The following is a 27,964-nucleotide window of genomic DNA, read 5'->3' on the forward strand; positions in this document are numbered from 1 at the left end:
CATAACAATAATATTCAGGTACAAAAATACCACAGAAACTGTGAATAATCTATATAACTTTAAAATAACACTGGTTAGTCTTTAATGTATAAATAAACATTAACGACAGACAGCAGCAGGTTTATTTAGGTTGGTGTCTCTTTAAGAGCTCATGCACGGATTTGTTTGTTTCTCAACTGTTTACATTGACTTAATTGCCTATATTTACCGATAATTATTTGTATAAATCGACTGTTTAAGTAAATATATTTTAGGCGCAATAAGGTGCAACACAACTTCATTCGCTCTCGTCTGCGGATTTATGTGCGCACGCTTTGGGTGTGAGATTACAGAAAGCAGTTTCACTGTTTTAAATTGTAAGACTCAAAAGCATGTGCAAATGATACACTCCGTCATCTGTCCCGAGCGTCTTTTTACCCTGAGATATTTACTGGAATTTCCAGTGTAGTAGTAAGTGTGGAAACTGAAACACCCGCCAGTTGTATCAAAAAACACCCCACATTTTACCAACTTGCCTAAACCAAAACCATACCAAAACGCTTTTTTTCCCTCAGTCTGATGTTACCAGAAGAAGCCCAATTGGACAAGTACCCCTCACTGCAGACTGTAGCGTGGTGACGTCAAGTATGTAATTGACGTCACCGCGTCTTGGGCATGAGAGTGAGATAGCTCCCCCTAGTCTGGTTCTCTGTAAATTTGAAGGTTGAGCTCCAGGGGCTTTTTTGAGCGACCGAGGCCCAGCGTGGCCTCACCGTCCTGGGCATGAGAGTGAGATGGCGCCCCCTACTCTGGTTCTCATTAACCGTAGAGGCTGAGCTCCATGGGCTTTTTTGAGCGACCGAGGCCCAGCGTGGCCTCACCGTCCTGGGCATGAGAGTGAGATGGCGCCCCCTACTCCGGTTCTCATTAACCGTGGAGGCTGAGCTCCAGGGGCTTTTCCGAGCGACCGAGGCCCAGCGTGACCTCGCTGTCCTGGGCGTGAGAGTGAGATGGCGCCCCCTACTCCGGTTCTCATTAACCATGGAGGCAGAGCTCCAGGGGCTATTTCTAGAGCCCCTTTCACACTGCCATTCCGGCAAATACAGGGGTAAAGCGTTCCTTTAATTGTTCCCTGGTCGCTAGATTTCGCACTTTCACACTGCCATTGATGATCCGGTATATGTGCACGCTTTCACACACAACCCTTGAAGATCCCGTAATGACACGTGACATCAGCGCGTGACGTGTAATGTATGAGTCGACAACGCTTGGCACGTTATACTTTAACTGAAGCAAGCAAACGATCTCGGCGTCAGCGTGGAAAGTGAGGAACTAACTGATTTCTGCTTCATTACAGTTTGCACATATGTTTTCGTCGCGAATGTTGATCTTCCTTCAAAACAGCCGGTAAAAGAGTCGCGCGATAACGCGCATCTTCACTTCGATACGGAATTAGATCTGGCTTTTGTTCACACAGCGCTCGCTCCGGATCGATTACCGCAATGTTACTAGGTCCCCGACCCGGGTTCAATTCGGTAATCAATTCCGGGACGTGGTTGCTTTCACACAGAAGGCGACCAGGCAATGTTACGGGAATATTGCGGGTCCGACGTGCAGTGTGAAAGAGGCTTAGCAGTCTGCAGCGAGGGGTGTCTCCAATAGGATGGGAACCAACCCAATATGGCAACACTGTGCAGGTTACATCTATCCACCAGTAGGGGCCGACAAAGTGACCTTCTTTATGAGTATTTTCAAAATCTTATACATCAACTACCTGTATGTCAAGTGTTAATCCATGACACATTATAACAATTGATAGATGTAATAATAAAATGTATATGATGAAAAATACAGCACTACATAAAACTATCGCTTGACTTTTGACATTTTTTATAAGATTGATATTTATTGTATAATATATTTAATACAGAAAACATACAAACATACATACAAACATAATACAGTTTTTTTTTTAAATATAGAGTTGTTGATTAATATTAGAGCATTATATTATTATTGCAGATAGGCAAGTATTGTGTTTTAGTTAAATATCAGTTTGGCATTTCTTTGTGATCATGGGAAGTGTAGTTCTTCGCTGGTTATTCTGTTATTATACATTATTATTATTATTATTATTATTATTATTATTATTATTATTATATAATTGTGAAATAGCAATCACACTTTGGTGACTGCCAGTGAGTTCAGACAGAGCTTTTAAAGGACTTATTTACACAAAAATGAAACATATGTCATCATTTACACACCCTCGTGTCGTTCCAGACCTACATGACTTCTGGGGAATCTTTTTATCCATACATTGAATGGCTGTACAGTGTTGTTTGGCCCCCAGCATTTTTTATATATATATTTAGTAAATCAACTTTTTAAGGCTGTGTTTGTCCAAAATGTTTGTATAGGTCAGTCTGGAGTAAGTCATTGTGCTAGTAATATATTCTGAAGTTTTTGGAAATGAAGCCTACAGTAGCAGAGGCATAATTAAATGTGCTGTATTAGCACATTTATAAAAAAAGAAAAAAAGAAAAAAAAAATTCACAATATAACAATTTGATAGTTTTTTTTTTTAACAATGTAATAGTTTCAAATATTCATCCCACGTAAATCTCCAGATTCAGATCTAAGTTCATTAATCAAGGCAGTGTGCTGAACTTCCTTTGAACTCCGTTGTTCCAGAAAAGAAACTGAAACTCATTCCATAAATGCTGACAAATTAGAACATTTAAGAAACCAGATTCCCGAAAACATGTCCTTACAGTGAAACATAAGACATGCAATAGACACTAGTCTGCACAAGTGAGTGTCGAAACAAACAGGATTACGTTATGCTGTGTCTTTGTTTCTGGCACTGGGCGGGAAATGACAGCCCACTTGCAGTTTCTAACATATAATACCTGTAGAGATTCTTGCATTAGCTGAGATCATCAGTGGGTTTTAACAAAACAAGTGTTAAAAGCAAATGAAAGGGAACAGTTCACTCATAGGCCAGAGCTGGTAACAGGCCTTGACACGTCAGTAGCTGTAAAAAGTAGCTTTAGAAAGACAATTCTGATTTAATTTTTTTTTATTTTTAGACAAACTGTCCCTTTAATTAGTTCTTTATTTATATGGATTATTATTTTATTTGAATGTAAAGAATATCCATATAGGATAGCTTGAGGGAAAGTAAATCATGGTGTATATGGCTTTCTTCTTTTATATGAATACGAGTTATATTAAAGCATGTCCTGGCTCTTCCAAGCGTTATAAAGCTGTGAATGGGTGGTCGAGATTTTGATGCTTAAAAAAGCACATCCATCCATCATAAAATGTACTGTGCGTGGCTCCAGGGGGTTAATAAAGGTTAACATTTATTGTATAGTATATTTAATACAAAAACAACTTATACTTAACTATATATATATATATATATATATAGATGTTGATTTATAATCACTATATTATTATTGCATATATGCAAGTATTGTGTATTAGTTAAATATTAGTTTGGCATTTAACCTCCTGATTGGTCAGTTTTTCTTTGTGATTATGGGAAGTGTAGTTCTTCGCTGGTTATTCTGTTATTATACATGATTTATTTATTTATAATTGTGAAATAGCAATCGCACTGCCAGTGAATTCGGACAGTGAAGTTCACGAGTCGCATGATGATACAGTTGTTAGCAAGTGATTTGCACCCACACAGATTCCAGTGAACAGTTTTTAAAGGACTTGTTTACACCAAAATGAAACATATGTCATCATTTACACACCCTCATGTCGTTCCAGACCTACATGACTTACTTCTGGGGAATCTTTTTGTCCAAACACTGAATGTAAATGGCTGTCCAATGTTTTTTGGCCCCCAGCATTCCATGTACCATCGTGGAACGCAAACAATCATATCATCAAATTATGATATGAAAACATTACAATGGGTGTTGTTTCAAGTTAAAACATTAACAATCACCATAACCTTATCCTAATATGAACCTTATCCTAACTAGCGTGCACATACACACACACAAGGACCTGCATGCACACAAGCAAATACATACAATCTCCTTCCTCACTAATGGCACCAGCTGAGGAAGCAATTCCTCTCAACACATTTTGAGCACTGCACTTTTACAATGCCTGAACAACCGGGGTATTTGCATCTCCCCTTTCTTTCAACCCAAACAGTCCAATGATCGGTCTGAACAGTGAGAACCAGCGTTGATAGTCATGGTTCTACATAGGTTTTTGGACGCTTTTCAGGCTGTTCTTCCTCAGTGTGCGGTGATGGTCTCCCTCTTCTCTTCAAGGTCTTCTTCTCCATACAGAAACATCCTGCAACTTCAGCTTTGAATTTTGCAAGGCTGCTCACATCCTTTAAGGGGATGCCACAGTCTCTGCTGTCTCTCCGGTAGAGGAGCCAGGCCTCAACAACAGCAAAGTCAAACATGTATCACTCTGTGATACCACTTTTTGGATTGAATCTTTGTTCTGTAGAGGACAATGAGGGAGTCTAGTAGATCAACCCCTCCCATACTTTTGTTGTACTTAGTGACAATGCTTGGGCATTTCAACTGGACTGTTGTCTTCTTTTTTTTGTCCCATCTCGTCACAGTGGTTGCTGGAGTCTCTGAGGCAAAGGTGGAGAGGAGAGTGACTGCTCGATTATCATGCTATTTCACAGCCCTAAGGGTAACCCCATTATATATGGTCTCCTTTTCCTCAAAAGCCCCCCTTCCTTTCCTTTTCATGTCCTATGTTACCACTAACACCTATGTCAGGCTGCATATTGCAAGGAGAGATACACCCAGTGTACAACTCAAAGTTGAAGACCATGCCACTGCTATCAGCAAGAACAAAGACTTTACATCCCCAGCGTTTTGGCTTCTTGGGAGTGTACTGTTTCATGGGGTGTTTCCCCTTGAATGGCACAATTTCTTCGCCCACACAAAGATTTTCATCAAATGGGGTTTCTTGGAACTGCTCCAAGAGGGATGTCAGCAGTGGGCACACCATATACAGCTTGTCATAAGCTGGTTCTCCAATATACTTGTATTCAAACCTAGTATGCCTGGTATGGCCTTATGTGATTCCATTATGGTACAATGTTGCCTCAAGGCAACATGCAGTTTTATGTAATTTCCTATTATATATTTGATGATATATAATGTAAAGTTTTTGAAAATACTTCTTTACTTACCAATGAAGGGGATTCAGATTTTTTGTAGCTGATTATCTATACAGAAATAAATGAATAAGCCTTTTTCAGTGGAGAAAATATGGAGCCATGGGACATGTGCATGTGTGCTGAAAGAGGGAACAAAATGGACCCATGTGGGTCATGTGACCACTCTTTTGAATTTTCATTGGTTAAATACGAGTCCCCCCCTCCCCCCCCCCCTTAGAGAGCATTGACCATTTACATTTTATATATAATGTAAATGTTATATATATATATATATATATATATATATATATATATATATATATATATATATATATATATATATATATATATATATAAATACAATTTATTATTATTTTTTAAAATATAAATTTAGAATACATCTATCTTAGTAATAAATAATAAAAGTCAATGGTGAGTCATGATCTGTTTGTGAAAACGTCCATTTGTAGAATTCACACACAAATGTAAGCATATGCACACTTAGTGAATGAGATCCTTTGTTTGGACATATTGGATGCCAAAAACAAAAGAAATGGGAAATGTGTCCTCAAGCCTATTTATTTTGCCACCTTATGCACAAAACAAAGCAAAACTCTCCAAGTACTTGTTCTCCAAGGGCATCAAAAAAAAAAAAAAAAAAAAAAAGAAAAGCAATAGTGCCTTTAAAGGGTTTGTTTGCATGACTTGCTGTCGTTTAAATGACATACCTCCAGGCCTAGTCTTACTCAGTGACAGATGAATGAATCTGAGAGCTGCATCCTGGTGGTGCTTAAGTTTTCCATAAACTATCATTCTGTTTTTCTCCTCAGAAACGTGATGACTAAACTGACAGACACGTGTGAAATGACTTCACATGCTTGGGTTTGAAAGCACAGTTTATTTTACAAAGTGTATTCATGAACAAATCTTTTTTTTTTGTTGGATGTTTTCTTGATGACTTCATTGTTTAGTGCTCATCATGGTCTGGGCGGGTGGTAGATTTAACAGTCCATAATCCTGCTGGCTAAATGATATCAACACATGGGCCTTCACAGATGACTGACACTAAGTGAAAGCCAACAGTGTGTGTCTGCTCTAACTGCCTCTCGCAGAGGGAATAGCTCTTCCACAGTATTGTAAATTAACCCCCTTTCTCAGGGGTCCATCAGTTTGTGACTCTATTTAGGTCCTTTCTTATGAATTTAGCATCGCCCAACACTGGCGATTCCAATCTTTTCCAGTTTTGCTGGTGTGTTTTACTCATTCAGTGGTGGCATTAAGCATAACCAAACATCCTTGATTGTTTTTTTTTTTGCTAATGTGCCTTTGTTACGTGGCATGCACAGATGAAAACTAATGTCATTTCCATTCCCCTAACAATAGCAGTAAAGTTTTTTGCACACATTTCTCCAAAACCCTAAAAATTAGACAGGTTTCTGTATAAGTAATCGAAAATTTAAATGCTAATAGAATTGCAGAGTTTTGTCAGGTTATATGCGCGACGCAGAGAGAGTGGAAAAGCAGACGTGGTAATTAATTATTGCTATTTAAATATATGACAGGCTAATAACACGCAAGACATGGGAAACACAGTTGCAAATGGATTATGTAACAATTTTTTGCATCCACATCTGAAAAATCCAATTGAAAATCCAATTTCCGATTCCTTTTGAAAATTGTCTGGAATATCCTTCCATAAGCCTTGCTTTTGAACTGACGAATCAGAGATCTGCAGTGCATTTCCGACTGAAAACTGTGTACTACAAAAAAATAGCTACCAAAAATGTATCTTTAATTTAGGCTATACAGTAAAATATTACTGAAATATTACTGAAATATTACTCAGATTATCAGGGAAAGTGTTTTTGAATAAAGACTGAAAGAGCTGTTGTTAAAGGTGGTGCAGTTTGTTCATAGGCTAAGTTTAGGGTTTTGTTTCTGTCGACTGTATTTAGGCTTCAAAATTAAAGTTGTGTTGATTTGTGAAGATGACCATGATGAACAAAACATGGTAAAGTATCTTTCGTCGGTCACAGAATTTATTTTCTGCAATAATCCAAAAGCCAAGCTACTGGATTTTTTTCGAGGGTGAGGCTAACTTCAGGGTTTGCCTACAAAAACACGTCATAAGCTAGCGTTACCAAACCACGGCTATTTACCAGCTAGCTAGATAGGGTGCTAACATGACGCCATTGAGCATATAATGAGCTGTTGATTCTTTTCTGGTAACAGGAAGTGGAATGACGTGACCGATCTTTGGAGCAGGTGTGATCTGCACATCAGTGCCACCTGCATTCAGCCTACATGTAATCCCCTTTCTGCATGCTTTTGTCACACTTGCATTGTTCACATTGTTGATTTGTGAGCACTGTAGTGTTTCGACAAGAACATCTGCCATGTGTGACGGCTTCCAACAAGAATCTGAAGGATCTCAGACAGTCGGATGTGCTCTGAAATTCAAGTTAAACTATGACCAGCCAGTATTAGCGCCCGGAATAAACAACGAGCGCTTGTGATAAATCTACATAGACCTCTAAAAGAGTAAACAGTTTAAAGTATGATTCTTTAAATAAAATGTTGATCTGTTTTAGGGAAAAGGATGTTTAATGTCTATATGAGCTCACAGTTCTAAACAATCTGCATGGGAAGAGGTCACATTTAAAGCATTTATGAAAACGCTATGACTTCAGTCAACAGATTCACGAGTCTCCTGTGGCGGCCAGTTAACTGCAATTCCTCCAGAGCATCCCAATTGTCCCATTCCAAGCATTCTGGAGGGATTCCCTCTTCCGCTGCTTCCCTCTCTAATCCTCCACTCCAGGAGACATCTATATTTGGAGGGAATTGTAGAGAGCTCTAGTCCAGATGTTTTGCTAGGCCAACACCTGCTCTCAATACAAGTCAGCTGGGAGCAACTATCCCACATCAAGCACGTCCCCAATGCTCTTGCAAACCTCAGTCCCATTGGCTTTTTTTCTCGGAGCAGAGCGGCGCTGTAGTGTCTCGCCTCAAAGGCGCCTGTGGCCTCTTCTACTCATCCATTACTGCAAGTGAGACCACTTGGCTCTGATGGTTAGATGCGACCCGTTAGGTGTGTCCAACAAGGATTTGTAGACGTTTCATCTTACTCTTTATTAAGTGAGATATCCTGTCCAAAATCCCGGGAGAAAGGCGAAACTTGTTGTTTCCATGTTTTTCCTCAATGAAGGCACATATTACAAATTACTTGGCTGAATCACAATGTGTATCAAATTATACAAGCTGCCAACTGATGACGAACTCGAACTGTCCTGGCCTCTAAAGAGACAAATCTGTCTACTGAGGTCTGAAGAGAGAAGCAATTATTGACACTTAGCATTCCTTTACTCTAACATCTCTTTGTGGCACATGAACAAACAGAGATTGAACAGTATTTTAAAGTTGATTTTAGTAATCTTGTTGATTAGCACAGATCTTCAACTGTGTCTCTTTTGGGATGTATTCTTGTGAATAGCATGTCCTGTTGACCTCATTCACGAATTTCCATGCAAAATGTAATTTACCTCAATCAATTCAATGCGACAATTGATGTAACAAATTATGAATGGTTTACACAAAATTTGGTCTTGTTTTTTTTTTTCAACAGGGTCAAGAAGTTGACAAACAAAATCATAATTCTTAATTATTTACTTTGATTATCTGATCACAGGTATTAATTCTGCATGCTGTAGTCTTCGACACATCCAAAACAAACCAAGCAAATGTTTTGATGAAATTTTACTTTATTGCTATACACATTTAAATTGCCACTAGCATGAGCACACATACTGGTAAATGTATAGCCTGAATGCACTGTAAGTCACTTTGGTTAAAAGCATCTTCTAAATGCATACATTTATGCATTTTTTATAAAAAGCTAACAATGAAAAGCAAAATTTCAATGTGTACACTGTAAAACATTATTGTGATTTTAACAGTAAAACTAAAAATGCTACAGTAAAAACCTGTTAATTGGTCATCAGTAAGCTCCCATACTATATACAGTGAATAAATTAATTATATTTAATGTAATTTTACGGTAAAAAAAAACGGTTAAAATTATGGTTAAGTTAAAAGTTTTTTAAGTTAAGTTTTTAAGTTAAAAAGAAAAAGTCAATATATAATTTACAGTGAAAACCCATAAACTGACACTCCCAGAATTCCCTGCATGACACTTATATATATAGTTGAAATAATGGTTTCTTAGTTTGTTTCTTGCTAATGAGAGCGACAGTGCTAAAATAACAGCAAAGGAACTAAATTTAAAGCCTCTAGTTTCAAGTCTGTGTTTTATCCAAAAAACACAACTTGACAAAAATCATTTGGACAGGGTAAACCAAAATGACATTTTGGCACATGAGGGCAAGCCAGATCAAACCCACGATTTGGTCAGCACATTGCAAGCATGCAGTCCTGTCTCATGGCACTTCTGTATTCTTGCATTACTGTGGCTGTGACAATCCACGGCACTCAGATAGAGTTACTTCCACGTGTCAGTGAGGTTTAACCTGAGGTGTCATTATTAGGGTAGTTAACTAAAAGCATACTGACAGTTGAGAAGTGTGTGCTGTTTTTACTGAACTGCTGTTCTGCCTCGACAGATGTTGACCTGAAAGGACAAAGAGTTTACTCTAATGGCCACTACAATCCTCTTATGGCAGCGCTAAGAGTACAATGGCAAGACTTGATTATAAAGGTGAGTGAGGTTGGGCTAGGAAACAGAACAGACACTTAACAGTATTGATGATAAATCAATTCTATTACAGTCAACATTATGGAATAGAGAAACCTGCAATTTTAACATACTGTCTTAAATTCACAATGCTCATGCCACAAGACAATGAAAAACAGAGTGGCCAAAGTTGGCAAATAGCTTGTATTGCTTTCTGTGTGACAGTCTGCAATGCCAACTTTCTATGCCTGGGAAATCCGCTATATCCTTTACAAATTGCTGTAAATCCATGTTGTATCAAAATCAGTATGTTGATTAAACAATCTCATTTTTGTGACATATTAAAACCCACTATTGCTGTTTTTTTCCCCCTTGTCCATTAATTTTTTTTTTTTTACATTGCAGGATGCAACATGTGCTTTTGCGTTCTTACATACTTTCATTGCATACCTTCAAGGTCTTATTGTTCCTGCATAATTTAAGATATATAGTCACAAAATTAAACTTCTCTAGATTTATTTCAAATAACAGCAAATCCCCACATAAAATACAACCAAAAACAGTAAACAAACCAGAAACATTAGTAGCACTAGAAAGTATTGTAAAACATACAGTAAAGTCATTTTAGGTTCAGCAACATCACATCTTGTCTGATATTTTTTTTCATGTTTCTTAAAACTTTAGAGATACGCTACCAAAATAAATGGATAAAACCTTAGTGCCTCAAAAAAGCCATCAACATCACATGTAACCTCACAGAGAATGGAATAATATTATGTTCTTCCCTTCATCTCAAACAAAACGGCTGACTGATAACCATCTCAGGCAGGATGTGCTTTGCTTGGTCCGTAAATTGTCTGTAATTAAGTATAAATATGAGTGTTTATTTCAAGTTAGACTAAAAGGTTAGAAAAACATACTTAACAGCATATTCAGCAGAATACAAAAAGCTGGAATTGTAATACATGTACATAAGACTCTCCATTCAACAAAAACACACAGGTGACACTTTTAATGTTTAAAAAATAATTTACAGTATATGAGTATAACATTCAACCTGACAGAAAGTTTATATATCTAAAAAAATACTTTGCACACTAGAGAATGAAGTTGTCTGCTCCAAGCTTTTGTGTGTAGGTAAAACATAACGCCTTTAGCCTAATTGTTCTAGCCATTAAAAATCTATTTTATACGGAGTGCATATCATTAAGTGCAAATCATTTGACTGTTACACATTGTGCATCTTTCTTAATATTTAATATTTGTCAGTTTGGCAGTTGTATTGCAACAGCAGCAACAGTATTTTTGTTTTGCAGAACATACCTCTCGTCACCGCTATTTTGAACCCCGAGTTTAAGATGAGAGCTATTGCTTTGTTTAGCAAATGTCAGAGTAGTGCATTGCATCGTTTTCATCAGCACCTGAACATAAGCTCAGGATCAAGTTTTTGAGTGCAGGTAGTGGGACACAGTAAATGCAGCTCCACAGACAAGTGAACAGAGCAGTGTTTCTGTACGTCACTGTTCAGGTGCGGTGTTTCTCAGGAGTCTTTTGGATTTCAGCAGGCACTGAAGGCTTTAATACGGGGTGCTACTAATTGCACAGTGAGTCTCCCTGCAGTGAGGTGATGCTGATGAGGCGTGTAGAAGAAAAAGGCTTCATGCATCTGAGATGCAGCTCTGGATCTTATCAATCCATAGCTGGGCACTCTGAGCATCTGCTGCACAGAAGTTGTACACTCGTTTAGTGGTCTTCAGCTGCAGGGACACAGAAAAAGAGAAAAGAGATTTTTGTGTACACTCAAAAAAATTTACTTTCACCTTTGATTACTATTGAAATTACTTAAAAAAGTAATTTTATATTAATAGTTATATTAATAGTTCTGGTCCCGAATTCTTTCTGACATATATGCTGTTTCTTACGCTCAAATAACATTAAAAAAAGCATATAATTCAGGCCAGCCAATGCAATATGAGTGCACCGTCTTGGTATCTCTTATCTCGGACGTCATGCCCACGGTTTTATTTAGTGAAATAAACACATAAATTAAGCAATAATCTACCACAGCCAGCAGTGCAGACTGCTTTTAACACGGGCAGATGGATTTCTAGTACTCGGAGAACAAATTTACACTTCTAAAACATTTTATTTGTGAAAAGAATGGTCTGTCTTTAAGGATCAGGGTTTTTGGAAGAACATCAGGACACCCACAGGGTCTGGTAACATAAGACTCAGAGGCACATCTGAAGGTCTTTGTTAAAGCACAGCCTCACGCACTGTGTTGCTTCATTAATACTCACATCAAAGAAAGCCTTTTCACTGATGTGTTTGGGGGCTCCTATAGTTGGTGTGGCAATCAGGACAGATTCCACTTCGGCCAGGTCAATATAGCCTCGACAGCTTGTGTCCACATCCGTCTCATAATACCTCAGCTATAGGGTGTGGCGAGATGCATGACAAATAAATGAATAAATGAAGGTAAACACCAAAGTGCAAAAATGTAATAAACCACTCACCTGATGTTTTGTTATGTCCAGAACAAACCACCTAGCTTTCCAAGCTTTAAGTAATGCCCCTCGCTTGTACAGGATTCCCTCAAATGATCTGTACAAACAAAAGATATGACGGCTTGTTTGCTTTGTCGATAAACTTAGGTGAACCGTATCAATGGTGTTGTCTGTCATTGTTACCTGTTGTCTTCATTCTTTGGGGTAAACTGATTGTAGAGCGTGGCTGCCCTGCGATTAACCCCGTTGACTGCAGTGGGGCTGCTGTCCTGTCCGAGGCCGCTGTCAGGTAGGTGCAGCATGGAGTGTCGCTGATAGGCCTGCAGGTTGGAGGTGGGGACCAAACCAGAGATGGACACTGACTGTTTCCGCAGCTTTGAGATTAACAGAGCAAGAGATGAGGCCAGTTTATCTGGAAAAGACACTTTGGTGCTTGCATAAAGTCTACAAACATGGATGCTGCTTTTTAAGGCATGTTTCCCACCACATCCACAAGGCATGCAACTACAAAAAAAAAAAACTAAAACAAAAAAGCTCAAAGAAAGTTTTTCATCCATTTTTTTTTCATCCAAAATTTCATCCAATGTCCCCTTTAAAGCTGCGGCTCTCGTGATATTGGGGTTACTATATATAGTGTTTCTATTAAGAATCCCATCAATAATATGATTTTTGAGAGTTGGTCCATAAGAATCATAATAGATCAGATCTAGAAATGTAATTTTAGGGTTACATTCAAACTGAAATGTGCACAGAGAAGAATCCAAACCACCAAGAGTAGCTTGTGCAAATGTTAACTTGGGCTTGAAATAAATATTCGTTGCATACGTGCCACTTGAAATGCCACTCGAGGCAACATTTGTGAAGCACAGCGGTACTAAAATAGCTGGAAAGAGAAGCAGCACTCACATTGCCTTCCTGTTTGAGGTCTTCTTGGATGCTGTCTCGCACCTTCTCCAGCGTGGTGTGCCAGGGCTCAGACGGCTGTCCCAGTTCTTCCTCCAGCCTCTCAATGTCCTGCAACCATACACATCCATTTAAAGACTTCCCCTCTTGCAGGTGCCTTTGATCATCCAGGAAACCTCTGGGTTCTGCCTTGACATTTTTGTCCTTCCAAGTAACAGTTAAAGGCACAAGTTTTTTTCACAAATGTTAGTTGTTTATAGTGTCTCGTCTAAATCCTGCGCTTCACAGATAACATCAAATGTGGATGAGGTGAGACAGATGGCATTTGAGAAGTTCAGAAACACTGAATATTAGTCATCCAAAATATCTGACATGGCATAAAAAAGCATGGCATAAATACTAGGTGTGTTTTTTTTTTTTTATTATAAATTTTTTATCTGTGTGGTGCAAACGGAGAAAACTACTAGTCACTGTTTCTGATTGGTTGCAATTTTAATGCATTATGCAGCATTTTCAATTTAATTGTGGGAGGAAAGGTTGCTCTTTTGTCCTGATGAGGGCTTGGTGTGAAACTATTAAAGGACAGAGACATATGGACTCACAGCCAAGAGTTTGGTGATGGCATCAGGCTGGGCACGGCTGACGCTGCTGTAACACGGCCAGACGATCCTCCTCTTGGTGGTGGAGATGGTGTCTGGCTCTTCTGTGCTCTGAGAGCGCACAGTGGGAATACACCAGTCATAAGACGGGCCTGTGGACAACGTCTCCTCTGTGTAGAACTCCCATGTCGTCAGATTGGGGATAGAAATTAGTGGTTTCAACACTGCCTAAGGGGAAAACAAAGAAACAATCATTTGTTGGATTTTTCGGTTCTGACTTTACATAAAGGTGCTGTAAGCAATATTAGTCACTGTAGAATTTCTGCTAGAATTAGCCACTGAATTAGTCACCCTTGCTCTTTCCAAATTCATACCGTATGGACCATTAAGTATGTTAACATGCACTCATTATTCATCAGTCGGAATTTATCCGATCCGATTTCAGATTCTGAAAGGTCAGTTTATGTGAATGTTGCAATCTGACTCGCAAAGTCATTTTTATGTGCATTTCAAGTATTCTAAACAAAACGTCAGCGCATGAACGGCGCCCAAGAAAAGAAGAGCTTGTTTAGCAAATGTTTAGTAAATATTCTGTCTCCTTAACTGAACAGTTCAGAAGATGCAAATAAACATTCATACATTTGTAAGACTGAAAATGTGTTGAAAACGTTTTTTTTTTTCTTCTGTTGATTGGATTATCTCAAATCTAAAATACTTTTAACTTCAAAGAAGCATGATGCTTGTCCGTTCCCAACGCTAAAATATCCCAGTCTCAAGATTATACCGTGCTGCCCTTTCTCCAGTGCTTGGTTGTAAAACAGGAATAAAAGAAGAAAGAAGAAATCTTTACTCTCACTAAACTTCATGTTTTTGTTGGGCTATGGCTGACCTGATTCACTCATTTTAAAACAATGTCAGGGGACGACTGCCAGTGAGAAGATCCCCATGTTAAAAACAACATTTGCTGGATTTTTTAGGATGGGGCACTTTCCTATTCTAGCTTTGTTTTTATACAGACCGTCATACCACCCGATTCACTGCTTTATAAGGTCAAAGAGGCTGTTTTGCAATTGTGAGGAACTATTCTTCACTGTGAATGAGATCTGGCAAAAGACATCAGCATGTTTGGGACTGGTAGTCAACATAACCTCTAAGCAGAGTGCTGTAGGGTGAAGGCCATTAGAGCTGTCTGGTACCTCTGTACACACTCAGATAGACTCTTTACCTCCGTCTCTGAGGGACTGTAAAGGTAGTTGAAGAAGAGAGGGCTCTTGTGGTGCATTCGGCTGATACACTCCCAGATACAGATTCCCCTCTTGGACGGCTTTTCTCCTTTGTCCTCAAACAATGTGCCTTTAGTGAGAAGACACAAAGAAGCACTTGTTAATCGCACATTACTCAGAGTAATGTGATAAGGTGTGAAACAAAATATCAGAAGCCAAGTCTGATAAGACTAGCAGCACTTAAAAAAGTGCTTCCAAAGGTCATCAGGGCTGCTACAGGTAGGTACAACTTTTCTGAGTAAGACTGCATGTGTTTGTTGTAATATTTTACAGCTATTCATTGCCTTGTTTATTTGAAGAACACAGCTGAAAAACATTTGCACAATAATGTAATTATGGCAATGAAAAAAGACAAATACTGTGTTGTGGAGGACTGTGAGTTTTGTTTTAAAGGACGACATGAGGAGTTACACACCGTGCTCCAGCCGCTCGTAGTCCGAGTCCAGAAGGAAGTTCTTGAAGCGATTGGAGATGTAGTGGTATGCCAGGAACCTCAGATAGTATTGATTAAACTCAAACTCAAGGGGGTACTGGTTATGAACCTGGAATAAGAAAGTTGACGCGTCACACTGGAGAAGCTGTTTGGCCAGATTTCAACAAATTCAACAAATATGAGCAGGATAGCATTGAGACTGCAGTTCAAGAAAACGATTAGTAAACGCCCAGGAAATGATTAGTTAAAGGGAATTTAAAAATAACAGCAACAGGAGAGACGTAATGTGATAATGTACGGCCAACAGGATCTAGACAGAAGAGCTTGCAAAGTTCTCACACTCCAGGCCACCTGCACTTCCTGGCAAAAACAACAGCTGCCTCTAAGATGAGATACTTCTATTTTCAGATGCCTTTTGCTTTATTTCTGTGGCCTGAGAAATTGCCGGACCTCCACTGGGTCATTCAAGCGCTCTACGCCTTCATTTCATCAAATATGCCTAAAGTCAGTTTGTTTCTGTAAACGCATGCGAGCGGTGCACATTGTCTCTAGAGGAAGGAAAAACTCTTCCTGCCCTTAACTTAATGTAGCACAGACTGAACAGAATCCCCGAAATTGCAGTTTTCCACTAAACGTGCCGATGTTGGGAGGTGATGGCGAAACACTCCAGCAAGGACAATGCTGGCTGCAGGTTGAAACACCATCTGTGTGCGATCATTTCAAAGGAAGCTGGGGGTAGGTAGATGTGCCGAAGGAGCAGCTCTGTCTAAATTGCTTGCCCACCATGGGGATTGCAAAAGGAAAGCTAAAGCATGGATTCTGACAGCTGAGTCTTTCTCGGCCTCCTCCTTCTGGCTGGACGCTGCAGGAAAGCTGTGAGCTCATGGACGAAGCACGGTGGGAACAAGAGTGGGGTGGTGTGAGAGACAGAGATTGGGAGTTATGAAGTGATTCTGGGCAGTGTGTGAAAAAGAGAGATGGAGCAATTGGTTATTTGTTATTTAGCAGACACTTCTCCAAAATGAACATGGACAGTCCCATTTGGTGCAGCCTGGGGTTAAGGTATCTTGCTCAAGTGCAAAATGGTCATGTGGTTCAAGAGTTATTCCATCTGTGGTTTTGAACGTTTGGGTTTCCAGCCCAGATCTTTAACCACTATGATTCCACCACCCCAGATAACAGAAAACATCAGACGATTGAGTCATAAAGTCAACTTGCCTGATGTACACAGTCAAGAAACTGGAGGAAGATGGGAGTGAAGCCGCTGCCCTGGCTGCTGGGGGTCAGGGTGCCACGTTGGCTGAATTTGTGGCCAAAAGACAGCCACTCTTTCTCCAAAAGCACCTGAAACCCCTCTAAGGTCCTGTAGAATGGATCACTGAGCACTTGCACAAGGGAAACCACCTGCAGAAACAGAATGAGAGAGGGAGAGGGTTACAAAAAGGGGCCGATGCTTGATACGTGCCCAGTGCAGGGGCCAATGTTGGCCCTGTTAGATTTGACCCTTGATGATCCAATGCATAAATCGAAAAAAACATACTGACCATTAGAATTCTGCCTAGGAGTTTTCTTCTCTGCCCAAAAATAAAGCCCCATATTCTATTCAGCTTTCCATTTCACTCTGAGATACAGTACAGACCAAAAGTTTGGACACACCTTCTCATTCAAAGAGTTTTCTTTATTTTCATAACTATGAAAATTGTCGAGTCACACTGAAGGCATCAAGTGATATTTGACCAAGAAGGAGAGTGATGGGGTGCTGCACCAGATGACCTGGCCTCCACAGTCACCGGACCTGAACCCAATCCAGATGGTTTAGGGGTGAGCTGGACCGCAGACAGAAGGTAAAAGGGCCAACAAGTGCTAAGCATCTCTCGGGGAACTCCTTCAAGACTGTTGGGAGACCATTTCAGGTGACTACCTCTTGAAGCTCATCAAGAGAATGCCAAGAGTGTGCAAAGCAGTAATCAAAGCAAAAGATGGCTACTTTGAAGAACCTACAATATGACATATTTTCAGTTAGGTATATTAGTATGTATTATGTATATAATTCCACATGTGTTCATTCATAGTTTTGATGCCTTAAGTGTGAATCTATAATTTTCATAGTCATGAAAATATAGAAAACTCTATGCTAAAATGCTAAAGTAAAAATTTGTTGCAACATGATTCAAATTTAATTTATAATCAAAAATGCATTGTGAATACCACTTCAAAAAAAAAATGTCTGCCAGATAATAAGATGTAAATGTTACATAAAAAGCATTGCCCTAACCAAATGTAGAATTTCTACAGAACCTATTTCCAGGAGTTACAGAAATAGAATGATTTAAGCATTATCAGAGCAATATCACCAAAAAAAAACAAGCAATATCACAACACCTCCCAAGACTGAAAGCATGGTCCCGTGACAACAACGTGATTCTGTTTTACTCCTGAAGAGCCAAACATATGGAGCCTATTTAGATGAACATATCAGATCAGGCCAACAGAGAGGATGGCAGAATGGACAAGAAGCAGGGAAATGAACAGGAATGGTCTTGTTCAGACACGTGCCTGATTCTGACCACAGGCTAGATTTAACAACCCCAGCGGACACTCAGAGAACACAATTCTGTCTCTCATAAACCGATCTCATGAAGTGGGCATGGAAAACATAAGCTGTGCCTACAAAAATGTCTCTACTGCACTGGCATAAAATTCAAGTTTTCAAATATGTTCTCCAAGCCAACTTTATTGTGCAATGTAGATTTGGGGTGGCACTACCTGCTATAAGATGTTTCTCAGGATATTATTATTATTTTTGATGAAAACTGATTGAAGGTGTATTGGGTATCCTGTATAGAAACAATGTTGGCATGTCCATGTATTGCCTTGTGATTAATATTTGAATCAGACAACGGCCGAAGACAAGGCTCTAAAACAAGCATCTAATAAGCAAAAGGAGCAGGACTGTTTAATTGTCAACATGCAACAGCACCTGTGTGTGTGAGATGATGCTCACCTGAGTGGTAATGTCCCAGCCATCTTCAAGACTAACTAGAACAGATGATCCACAGTCCAGCAACTCCAGCACAACCAGAGCCAGCTGCAGAAGCTTGTGTAGCTGTTAAACACGCACATACAGAGTACAAAACAACACATTCTAAGTTTAGCAGTTCCTGTACATTTACTGTAATGCACACTGCTGACTAAGAGCTCTCGGCGGGTTTTGGCAAGGATCTTTACAGATTATATTGTTTTAGTGTCTGAGACACAGTGGACCATAAGGCCAAAGGGGTTTGTGAGTGCATGGCTTTCAGCATGGTAAGCAACACTGTTTTGCTTTAATTGTGTCGTGCAATTTTCCCATCTTTGTCTTGCACAGTTTCCCATGGGTGACTAGTTTTGAGGAAAGACTTTTCAACAGGGTCAGAGTCACACAGGCCAACCTGTTTCTGGTTTTCTCAAGATATAGGTCACTTTGAGTCACAATGGAGGGAAGGGCCAGGGGTAGTTTTGATACAGAACAGGGATCTGCTGTGTGTGTTAAGAGATCGTGCTAACCTGTAGCATCCATTCACTCTCCTCCAGAGCCTTAAGGAAGGAGTCCTCTGTGTCTGAGGACATGGAACTGGGCGCACACGCTCTTAGAAGCTTCTTGAAGGAGCCCTTCACCTGCCTTGTATCCGTAAACTCTACTGGCACCACTTCACAGTTCAGCGCTGAGTCCAGTCTTAAGCCCTGTTATTGAAAAGCATTTGGTACAAGCTTTTAATTCTGTTTTGTTTATTTCATGGAAAAAAAACAGAGCATAGAAACAAACATTTGGATTGTGCCTCTTGGAAAAAAGTTGTGTAGAAGCTTTGCTTGTTTACAGACCAGAGTCACAAATTTTATATCTCAAAAAAGCTTTTATTCTATTCTATCCAAGGCTATAAATTTGAGCAGACCAACTTTACTATTAATATGGATGAAATAAAATTTTCACTTCACAGGCAACCACCGAAATTCAAAACAGACAGTTAACGTAGTGAGAAGGATCCGCCAAATAACTGTCAACCGTACGACTGATTTATTCCAACTGTTAATTTGGAATACAAATTTTACACTGAACGTTAAAGAAAAACATTATCCATAAGGTAAAAAGCAGCAAAAAGTTCCTTCAGGCATCCAAATGTTATACGCTGTATACAGTAGACTACAAAAGCAGTCTTAAGTCGCAATAGCCAACAAAAACATTGTCAGGGTGAAAATTACAGATTTTTCTTTTAAGCCAAAAATCATTAGGATATTAAGTAAAGATCATGTTCCATGAAGATATTTTGTAAATGTCCTACCTTTAATATATCAAAACTTATTTTTTTATTAATAATATGTATTGCTAAGAATTCATCTGGACATCTTAAAAAGCGATTCTCTCAGTATTTAGATTTTTTTTGCACCCTCAGATTCCAGATATTCAAATAGTTGTATCTCGGCCAAATATTGTCTGATACTAACAAACCATAAATCAATGGGAAGCTTATTTATTCAGCTTTCAGATGATGTATAAATCTCAATTTTGAAAAAATGACACTTAAGACCAGGATCCAATATCTCTCCAGCCAAAAACAAACCAAATGTGTCAATAAATCAGGGCTTTTATAAACGCTATTAAGAGGTCCTTGTCTAGTCACAAATGTATTGTGTTTTGGAAAGAACACTGTCCAAGTATTTCAGGGTGATATGAACTGGTACACTTCAACACATAAATGTTAGGCCTCCTTTCCTGTAAATGGTTCATCATACAAGGTCTGCATCAAATCCTTAGCTCCTTCTCTCGAAGAACTCATAGTGAGTGACAAAACATCTTTACCCTGAGGTGAGACTTTTCGCCAAAGATGTAGAGAGCTGCTTGATGCTTGAGGAGTTGGGCCTGGAGGTTCTCAATGCCTGTAGGGGGCGCCAGATCCTTGCCAGCCAAGCGCGCGCCCATATCGACAGCGGCGGGATGCTGGCTGAATCTGCTGGTAGAGCGCAGACTAGACCACACACCTTTAGGAGAGAGGGGATACAACAGATGAGTGTGAACATCAGGTTAGGCAGGATTACAAACATCTCAAACCGACTTAACTAATATCAAGGACGGACAAACTCGGCAATGCTAAATGTGCTAAAAGGAGCTTAGAGTACTATACACTTACTGGTACCTGAAAATAATCAGATTAGCCATATAAACATGTTCAACGTGTAAGGGGTAGGGGATGCGAAGAACTTTAAATGATTGCTGTTCACACACACACACACACACACTCACACACACACACACACACACACACACACACACACACACACACACACACACACACACACACACACACACACACACACACACACACACACACACACACACACACACACACACACACACACACACACACACACACACACACAGTGCTAAACTTTAGTCACAGTAATGCTAAAATATAATTGTTGTTATCCATGAATTTTTTAATTTACTGTTTGACAACAAAGGCAGACAAAAATGGTAAAACACTTTATTATAATGTTTGAATTCAGATGCCCAATTACAGTCAATAAATACAGTCTGACAGCTGTATGTACCTAACAAATTTATTAGACCACCTGTCATCATAAACAGAAAACACAAATATTTTAGCAAATCTAAACGGTTACGCATTAATGCTTTGTTGAATATAAGTATTCATTTCCATATATATTTTTATCTTGCTAACTCCAAACCTTTGAACGGTAGTTTATAATGGTTTCCATAAAAATATTAAGCAGCACAACTGACATACAACATTGCTTAATGCTTATAATCAGAAATTATTCTTGAGCACCAAAATTCAGCTTTTTCGTCACAGGAATATATTACATAAAAAAAAAAATAATAATAATAATAATATTTATTTTATATATATATATATATATATATATATATATATATATATATATATATATATATATATAACGTAATAATGTTATAATGTAATAACATTTCACAAAACTGCTGCTTTTCCTTTATTTTTGAAAATAAAAAAGAAAAGAAAAGAAAAACAATATTCCAAACCTTGGTCAATAATATACTGGCCAATGTCCAAAGTAATAGTCTCAATAGTATGCAACATACTACCATGGAAGCACATTATCATATAGTTTACTGACCACTCGCCTAATATTTGTCCTCATGAGTGCTGATTCAGAGCTCTGTCATTAGTTACTACCACATACTAAACATTCACTAACAAACTGTACCACTGAACCTCAAACTGCAGTCACTACAGACCTGCCAGAACAAACTACAACACAAGTGCTCGTCACGCTCTAGTTTACTTCAGGAAACCAGAAAAGTCAGAGGTAACCTCATTGTGGTGTGACTTTCAGACACAACAGAATCATGGAGAGAGGTCAAAGAGATGCTGAGAACACTGATTAAGTCAAGTATGAATTAGCTCAGTAAGAATGAGTAAGACAAAAACTATACCTTGATTGTGAATTATTCCCTTAGCTGAAGTTTTTTGGTTTGAGTGAGTGAATAGTTTATCCCAACTATTATAGTTTATACCCAAGTACTGGTAGATTAAGGGTGCAGGAATTGGTGGTTGGAAAAGAAACGGGAAATAAGAACAGAAAACAAAATTCACACACATGCAACAATCACCCCCTTTGATGACAGACAGGACAGCTCATCTTATTGAGACAGACGCGAGAGAAATGCTGCAGGCCTGTATAACATCAGGATTTTAAGATAAGAGGTCGACAGATTTATAGTTTTTAGCCAAATAAACAATATCAATAACTGCTTTTGGAACTGAATATTAGAAAAAATTGTTTCAATTAATACATTATTTGTATTTCAATAGATTGACAGATTACTGGTATTACTGTACATTCATAGTGTGCAAACAGAAAACTGAATAGAGAAGGGTTTTTATTTTAGTGCTCATCTCCATCTCTCACTCATAGCAAACTATATATATATATATATGTTACGAAAAATGAGGAAATGAGAAATCGGTAAAAAATTTATGTGAACCGCGCATGATGGGAAATGTCTTAGCTTGCACCTGCTGGAGTATATTTGGCTGTGGTGAGATAAAGACCTAATTTCATTGCATAACAACAAAGAAATGAGTCTTCAGCAGCAGCTGTTATCTCTAACCCAGATTTCCAGAAATATGACAAGAAACATTACTGAATCATGACGTCATCTTAGACCCATCAGCTGGGACTTGCATCTATTAACCAATCTCTGTTCAAATTATGAGCTCTTTTCCAGGAACTCAACCCATCATGACCTGACATGTTTTATACTAAGACATGATGTCCAAAACCAGACAGAACCAACAAATACAATAACAAAATTTTATAATGGGGTTTAAAAAAATAAAAAGATGACTAGTTCATCCAACACTGTCTTTGAAATTCTGAAATTCTGTCTTCAATTACACACACTCAATTTGTTTTCAAACCCTTATGACTTGAGTTCGACCGATGTTTCAGCTTTGCCGATTAATCGGCACGCCGATAGTTTTTCCAGGTTGCATACATTGCTGGAGCAGCTGAGAAGGTCTGCTGTCATTATAAAGTTAGAAATTGAGAGCAGCCTCTAGAGGTGGAATCACTGACACCACATGCAGTTTGTTTTTACATGTGACACTGTGCACTGCACAGATCGGGACAATTCGGATGCAGATTTAAAAGAGACAACGAAACAGCGTATACAGTACACTATAGTGCAGGGGTCAGCAACCTTTTCGGCATGATATGCCATTTAAAATGTTTCTGGTTAAGCACTGGGAAAACACCCCCACTTTCTCTTTTTTTTAATGCATTTTGTATTATACAGAATAAATTAATGTTTTATATAGTACATACACATTTTTTTTAATGATACGATAAAATAAAACAATATGCCTATCTGATTTTCATGCAAATAGATTCTGAAGACTTTTTCATCCATTTCTCTTTTTTTTACTTTTCAAAAGTTTTTTTAAATAACAGATATACAGTGTGACTGTACTGGACATAAGGCGAATGCATTAAAACAGCGCTGCTTTAATTGATGCGTGGAAGCAATCTGAAGCGCCTACAACATGCTTTGCTTCTGTGAACAGTAAAACCCCCGCCTACTTTGATTTGATTAGCCATTTAAGTCATTTTGATATTAACGAGCGCTGGACGACCGCTGAGGCTTTGATCTGAAGTGCCTAGTATGCACATCCGTAGACTAGCGCAAGTTAATTCTCACACTTTAGTAGTATTTATAGCTCCAACATGCTGTGCGACTATAATGAGCTATTACCTCAAAATGTATGTCAGTATGCAGTTTTCCCATTATACACAATAACCATATGTATGTAATTTCAGTGCTATAGCCTTTGTGTAGGTATTTAAAGATGGCCAATTAGTTTGAGTGTGTTAATACGTTTTGAAGTTGCTTATGTTAACATTTGGTAATGAACTACAGTATGAACTAACGTTAATGATTAATATATAATTAATATTTTAGACTTATGTTTTTATTCATATTTTATTCATGTTTTATTCATGTTTTTTTTTTTTTATAGTAAAGCGTAGTAGTAGTTTTCACTCAGTATCCATTTTAAAAACTATCAGTTGATTAATCAGAATCGGCCAGAATTGGTCCGACCTAGCTATTGGTATTGATAAAATCCAATTTTGGTCTACCTCTACATATGACTTTGGATAGTTAGACTTTCGTATGGGGTTGGAAAGACATGATTGAATTAATTACTGTACACAATGTAATTTAACATAAAATCCTCTCTCAGATGTAAATTACTCTACATGTGTCTGAGGTGAGTGTCTGGTAATGGGCCATTTTCAATTCAGAAGATGTGAAAATCTGAATCTAAATCTTTGTAATATTAACTTCCGTGATGTACAAAAAAGCACAAACTGTTTTAACAGCAAATGCCTTCCTGCTTTTAATATCACATTCAATGATAGTGTGCAGATATTGACCTAACTGGGTAGGTGGACACTTCTGCACCACACACCACAAAATCATTCACAATAGGCGTTCTGAATCTATCTACATGGCTAGCTTTTTGGATTTTATGAAATACTCTCTGTGCTTTGCAGAAATGTGGCAACAAATATCTGCAAGTTCAGCAGAACCATCACCGCAAAAAATGACAGAGCAGTCCAAAGTCAAAGCAGTATGAGCGTCTGTACGTGTGTGGGAAGACATGTGGTCTGTGACAGAACACAGATAATGAGATATCAAGACCGAAGACAGTCAACTAACGATGTCAGATGAAATATGGGGAATTGGTTTGATGCTAAATATCTCCTTGGAGTCGACGGAAATGAAGAATAGTGGCCCACTCACCTCCTCTGGCGAAGCTATTGGTGAAGGAAATGTCCAAATGGACAGGGGCCATCTTTGGTATTCTTGATGCCCTTCTTTCACTAGCTAAACAGATAAAAACACACAATCACACACACCATGCATCACGTGCTAACACAAGCAAATAAGGCATCATAGCTCTTTACAAACCCTAGGTAGCTGCCAAATACCAATATAGATAGCATCCTAACATATTGGCACCAAACACTGATCAGAAATTCTCTTCGTGGGTCTATCAAATCACTCAAGTATCATGCCTCACCTGAAGCACAGACTTAATTCGCAATTTTTATGTAAGAAGCATAATAATATCTATGTAAAATACAATTGTTTGATAAATCAACAAGGCACTGCATTCTGCAATGGCCTCATCCAATAAGGAAACGTGAAGGCAGGACACATTTGCTGACTTGTTGTTTGAAAAAGCCTTTGCGTTTGAACATGGCTATGATGCCTAAACGCTTTCTAGATAGGCGGATAACTAGGTTTTGGAACCAAACACAGCAGACATTAATGCTTCTAGTTAGTAAACATCTCAACCCAACCACTTCTGCAGGGCATAGCAAACGTGGATTAGTATGAATCAATCTAGCTTATGGATGTTGCGGTGGCCTGTATGCCGAGAAAGATCAGTTTCAGGGTCCAATTACACAATAAATGTTTTGAAGACACAACACTGCTCAAGTCAGATTTGGGTCTGGTCTCTTGCTGTAACGCATCTTGAGTATCAACGTCTGTTTTGAATAGAAAGAACTTGAAGCTGCCATGTAGCACTATGATCAGAATTAAGCTAAGCTATTTGCTGGTGAGAGGAGGCTGCTTTTTACCCAGCAGGTGGGGATAAATGGAACATTATGGTGGCGACACAGCATAGCTTACGGGGCAGGATCTGTGTGGTCTGAGCAATCTGCAATACGGCTGTGGAGAGCAGTGAGTGCAAGGAGAAAGATGGATGGGAGGTGACCTCGACATGTCCTGCTCTCCTTACATAACCACACAATTGTTCTCCAGTTCCTTTGGAAATCAGCCCAAAACATAAATAACATTTTGTGCAACCAAGAGGAAACCAGGAGGAGATAAGAGCCTTGAAGAACACAAAAAGGTGCAAAAACAAGTCTAAACAAGAAACCGAAGAATCAGCCATTGAGTGAAGGATGCACCTGATATCTTTGCAGTACCTGGGGACAAGCCGATGAGGGAACGGTTGGTGAGAGTGTTGCTGCCGTTGGGTTTGAAGTAGATGGGGATGGAGCGGAGGATGGCCTGCAGGTATTTCTCTTGCTCCAGACTGCTGGAGGTCTCTGAGGAAGTCGGAGCTGGTAACAGCAAGAGAGCATCTTAAGAACAGTCGTTTCTCTCTTGAAAAGTAATTTAGTGCTTTTCAACCAGGACATCAAAGTTCCTGTTAATAAAAAAGTTTTGAAAGCAAGCAGCTTTGTCATAATTAGAGCAGACATCCTAGAGGAGATATCTTATGACGCCAATATTTTGGCAGCATTCTGTCAAAAATGTTGAGAACAGGACTAAGTGGCCAAAGGTCTGGTCCACATTGCAGCTTATTCTGGCCAAAAACCACCTACGACAGGAAGACACTGAAAAAAGACCCACCACAGTTTGTTTACTTTATGTTCCGTTTAGGGGCGAGTATTTCTGAATATAATAGACAGCCATGAAGAAAATGTAACTAATGGTAGTTTCAGAGAAAAGTCTGGCTATCTTTGTCAAATCCAGTGATTATTTCATCTTCAAAAGAGCTTATTGCATCAAACTCGTACTTTGTAAAAAAAAAATAAGTATGTAAAAAAAAAAAACACCTTCTCAAAGGTTGCATTAAGTCATCCAATCAAGTTGAGTGCTTGCCAGATCAAGTAATCACTGTCCAGTGTTATTTGCAACATGCATTAGATAGTCAGTGAACAGGCTGTGGGCATGTTATCTCAAGGCTGGGACTAATATTTACTAATATTTACAGCCCTGTCTGATTGCAAACCATCCCCAAGACTGCTTGATGTAATATGAATATTTTACTGCACAAACATACCTGCTGAAGAAGTGTTCTGAGACTTGAAAAGTCCAACCACACTCTTGCTATGAAAACCACCCGAACGAAGTAAAACTGCTTTGGTGCGAGGGTGTTTCCAACACACCACTGGCAGGCGGTTTTGCCGGTAGCAGCGGGACACCTTATCGAGACTGCTGTCCTGAACGGTTTGAGGCACCACCAGGAGACCAGGGTAACTGTAAACCACGGATATTATCACCATTTAGAAAAAAAAAAATCATGATTCACCAGTTGTAGCTGAGAGATTACTTTGAAAAATGGTACATTATTTTCTGTCATTGTTTTTCACAGGGCACTCTGTTCCAAAACCTAGCAAGCTACCCTCTTAAAATCTAGACAACATTTAAAAGTTGCAATGAAAAAGACGTTTCAAAAGAGCTGTTGTTTTCTTATTGAGACGTACAGCCAAGCGAGACAGATTATCCAAAAAAGTAAAATGTAATCTAGAGACTAGGTTTTATGCATTGACTGTTGATTGGGTTTTCAGATGTGGGCATTGCACATAAAAGTGGAGGTAGATGAACGTGAGCTTTTGATTCAACAATACAAGGCAAAATTTATATATGTAAAACAAAGAAACAGATTAATTGTTCACGATAAAATCTATAACATGCATTGCCAAAACAGCTAATTATCATTTCATGCTGAGTTTAAAGGAAAACGCCACTATTTTTCCATATTCCACTATGTTTTTCATCAATTTAGAAGAGTTGATACATATCTGTCCCGTCTCAGTGCATGCACACAATCACTGTAGCGCGCGGCACCACTACGCTAGCGTTTAGTTAAGCTTCATTCATTACTTCGGATCCAAACAGGGATGAATTTAGAAGCTATCAAATAAAGAACTACAGCGATTGAGCGCATGCACTGAGACGAGAGAGGTACGTATCAGCTCGTTTAAGTTGAAGGAAGAACATAGTGGAATATGGAGAAATGGTGGCATTTTCCCTTTAAGGCACCACAGTGTGTCTTGACACAAAGGC

At 38.8% G+C, this 27,964-nt stretch overlaps 1 protein-coding gene across 5 annotated transcripts in view; it reads right to left on the reverse strand.

Annotated features, from left to right (window-relative positions):
* Positions 1-10,329: 10,329 nt before the first annotated feature.
* Positions 10,330-27,964, reverse strand: part of LOC113051853 (myotubularin-related protein 13-like) — a 135,585-nt gene continuing 117,950 nt past the window's right edge. For 2 of the 5 annotated variants that reach the window (XM_026215996.1, XM_026215995.1), the window contains exons 27-41: positions 26,958-27,154; positions 26,077-26,232; positions 24,899-24,982; positions 20,393-20,571; positions 19,102-19,278; positions 18,560-18,661; positions 16,774-16,959; positions 15,538-15,664; positions 15,065-15,192; positions 13,843-14,067; positions 13,244-13,351; positions 12,521-12,711; positions 12,347-12,434; positions 12,131-12,262; positions 10,330-11,587 (exon numbers count right to left, since the gene is read on the reverse strand). In XM_026215996.1, coding sequence (XP_026071781.1) covers positions 11,489-11,587; positions 12,131-12,262; positions 12,347-12,434; positions 12,521-12,711; positions 13,244-13,351; positions 13,843-14,067; positions 15,065-15,192; positions 15,538-15,664; positions 16,774-16,959; positions 18,560-18,661; positions 19,102-19,278; positions 20,393-20,571; positions 24,899-24,982; positions 26,077-26,232; positions 26,958-27,154 — 2,179 coding nt within the window. In that variant the 3' untranslated portion in view covers positions 10,330-11,488. The remainder of the gene's footprint in view (positions 11,588-12,130; positions 12,263-12,346; positions 12,435-12,520; positions 12,712-13,243; positions 13,352-13,842; positions 14,068-15,064; positions 15,193-15,537; positions 15,665-16,773; positions 16,960-18,559; positions 18,662-19,101; positions 19,279-20,392; positions 20,572-24,898; positions 24,983-26,076; positions 26,233-26,957; positions 27,155-27,964) is intronic. The other 3 variants (XM_026215998.1, XM_026215997.1, XM_026215999.1) reach the window with 3 other exon arrangements.

The sequence above is a fragment of the Carassius auratus genome, chromosome 32 (genome assembly GCF_003368295.1).
Source record: "Carassius auratus strain Wakin chromosome 32, ASM336829v1, whole genome shotgun sequence".
Taxonomy (NCBI): Eukaryota; Metazoa; Chordata; class Actinopteri; order Cypriniformes; family Cyprinidae; genus Carassius; species Carassius auratus.